The sequence below is a fragment of the Clupea harengus genome, chromosome 11 (genome assembly GCF_900700415.2).
Source record: "Clupea harengus chromosome 11, Ch_v2.0.2, whole genome shotgun sequence".
NCBI classification, from domain to species: Eukaryota; Metazoa; Chordata; class Actinopteri; order Clupeiformes; family Clupeidae; genus Clupea; species Clupea harengus.
Genome location: NC_045162.1, coordinates 1,677,564 through 1,680,063, shown reverse-complemented (window position 1 = coordinate 1,680,063; position 2,500 = coordinate 1,677,564). Strand labels below are relative to the sequence as shown.

General features: G+C 39.2%; 1 protein-coding gene across 1 annotated transcript in view; it reads left to right on the top strand.

Moving 5' to 3' along the window:
• LOC116222404 (E3 ubiquitin-protein ligase TRIM35-like) overlaps positions 1–2,193 on the top strand; it is a 2,664-nt gene extending 471 nt beyond the window's left edge. The window contains exons 2-5 of the mRNA XM_031576248.2: positions 93–188; positions 568–808; positions 1,096–1,227; positions 1,510–2,193. Of these exons, the coding sequence (XP_031432108.1) occupies positions 93–188; positions 568–808; positions 1,096–1,227; positions 1,510–2,030 (990 nt within the window). The 3' untranslated portion in view covers positions 2,031–2,193. The remainder of the gene's footprint in view (positions 1–92; positions 189–567; positions 809–1,095; positions 1,228–1,509) is intronic.
• The last annotated feature ends 307 nt before the right edge of the window (positions 2,194–2,500 follow it).

The following is a 2,500-nucleotide window of genomic DNA, read 5'->3' as shown; positions in this document are numbered from 1 at the left end:
CTTCTGTATCTGTGCTGTTACTGAATGAGTATCCACAACAACAGAAAATGAGTATAGATAATCATAGTGTGTAATGAATTTGTCCATTATAGGAACAACTCAATGCTGTACTGAAGCCCTTGCAAGAGAAACTGAAAGAATTCAAAGGAGTTAAAAAAACATGTGACCGAACAGCCAGGCACATTAAGGTGAGATTTACCAGAACAACCAGTTTCAGAAAGAGACCATTGAGTTCATGACATTGTGTAATATTACCTGTATGATATGATACGTAAACAACTTGTATTGTGCAGCTATTCAGTTTCATTACAACTGCAATTGAAGTTACATCAAGCATCTCAACCGAACAATTTAATACAAATATTACAAACTGATATTTATGTTACTAGTATCAGAAAATTACAGTAATGATTACACCACATGGTAGTTCAGCCCTTGGATAAACTGCTCACACTGTCAACAGTAATACACATGATTACTTTGACAACATTTATATTCAACAAATGACATGTTTTGAGGAAGTAACATTTTGTATGACTGTAGTCCCTTTGATGTTTGTTATTCAAGGTCCAGGCCCATCAGTCAGAGAAGCAGATCAAGGAGGAGTTTGAGAAGCTTCATCAGTTTCTGAAAGATGAAGAGGAGGCCAGAATAAGAGCACTGAAGGAGGAAGAGGAGCAGAAGAGTTTGATTATGAAAGAGAAGACTGAAGAAATGAGCAAGGAGATGTCCACTCTTTCAGATACAATAACAGCCATTGAGAAGCAGATGGTTGCTGAAGACATAATCTTCTTACAGGTATGGACATGTGGTTTCAGTTCAGTTGGAAAATAAATGGTGAGATGTTTATAGTATTTAATACATATTTTCAGTTTTGTTATCTATTTCTTTTGATCTTTTGTTATATAATTTATCATTACTGCCCACTGTGTGAACAAGAAGTAAGCCCTCAAGACAGACACAGAATATTGAAATGAACTGAACTGAAATCTGTGCTGTATGCTGTTTTCCAGAACTCCAAGGCTACCATAGAAAGGTGAGAGATTTCGTCCTTTTTTTAGTTTGAACCCACACTAAAACTAGTGCTAACTCCAGTCTGTGTTCCTAGTTCTACGTGCACACTGCAAAAACCACAGAGAGTTTCAGGAGCTCTGATTGATGTGGCAAAGCACCTGGGCAACCTGAGGTTCAGAGTCTGGGAGAAGATGAAGGACATAGTTCAGTTCAGTGAGTTCTATGTCACCTATGACACACACACACACACATACACACACACACACACACACACACACACACACACACACACACACACACACACACACACACACACACACACACACACACAGACAATCACTCACACTCACACTCACACAGACACACACACAGTATAACATCAACTTAAAAAACAATGTTACAGCTAGATGATGCAGTAAGAACCAATCAGCCAACAGTAAAAGAAGTCATACACCTGAGTCCATTTGCTCACCCTCTCCTCATCTCTCTGTTCAGCTCCTGTAGTGTTGGACCCAAACACTGCACACCCATCGATCATCATTTCTGAGGATCTGAGCAGCTTTAAACAGACAGATCCTAGACAGAAACTCCCTGCTAATCCAGAAAGATTTAATGCCTATGGCTGTGTCCTGGGATCTGAGGGCTTCAACTCAGAGTCACACTACTGGGATGTTGAAGTTGGAGACATGCCATGCTGGTGTGTGGGTGTGACCACAGAGTCCAACCAGAGGAAGTTGGGCACCTTCTCATTGGAGAGAGTGTGGTGTGTGGGGGATGGAGTGTCTTATACAGGACCTTTACATCTACTGGAACATAATATCCACACACTCAGAGTGCATCTGGATTTGGATAAAGGACAGCTGTCATTCTCTGATCCTCTACAAAATACACACTTACACACTTTCAAACACACATTCACTGAGAAAGTCCTTCCATTCTTCTTCAGCCAAAGGTCACCACTGAGTATTTTACCCCTGAAGCCCTTGGTGACCATTGAACAACACAGACTATGTTGAAACTAACTCCATAATCTAAAGTGTTCCATTGAGTAAAACAAACAATACATGAACACAATTAATTGGTCTTTATCTAAATCTGTGTTTTCACAATATAAAATATGTATCCTCTGTGGTAGTTTCATATGGAACATGTGGCTGTTAAGTAGAAGTAACACACTCCCCTCCCAACACTAGCAGTAGGTGGTATTTGCTGCTTGTGATTATGAGGTTAAACTTGAGTAGGCCTCAATTGTTTGTGTGATATTGTATGATGATCATTTGTGACATATTCTGTATTACTTTGTCATCTTCCCTCTTCAGTAGTAGCCCCAGTTTATGTTGATTGTTATTGATCACCGTTACTCCATCAGTTACTTTTTAACATTTTCTCAACATGTCAACTACATGTGTGTACATTTAAGTCATGAACCTTATGCATATTGATGTACATATGGTTAAGTTTGAGATGCAGTACAACACATGAAATA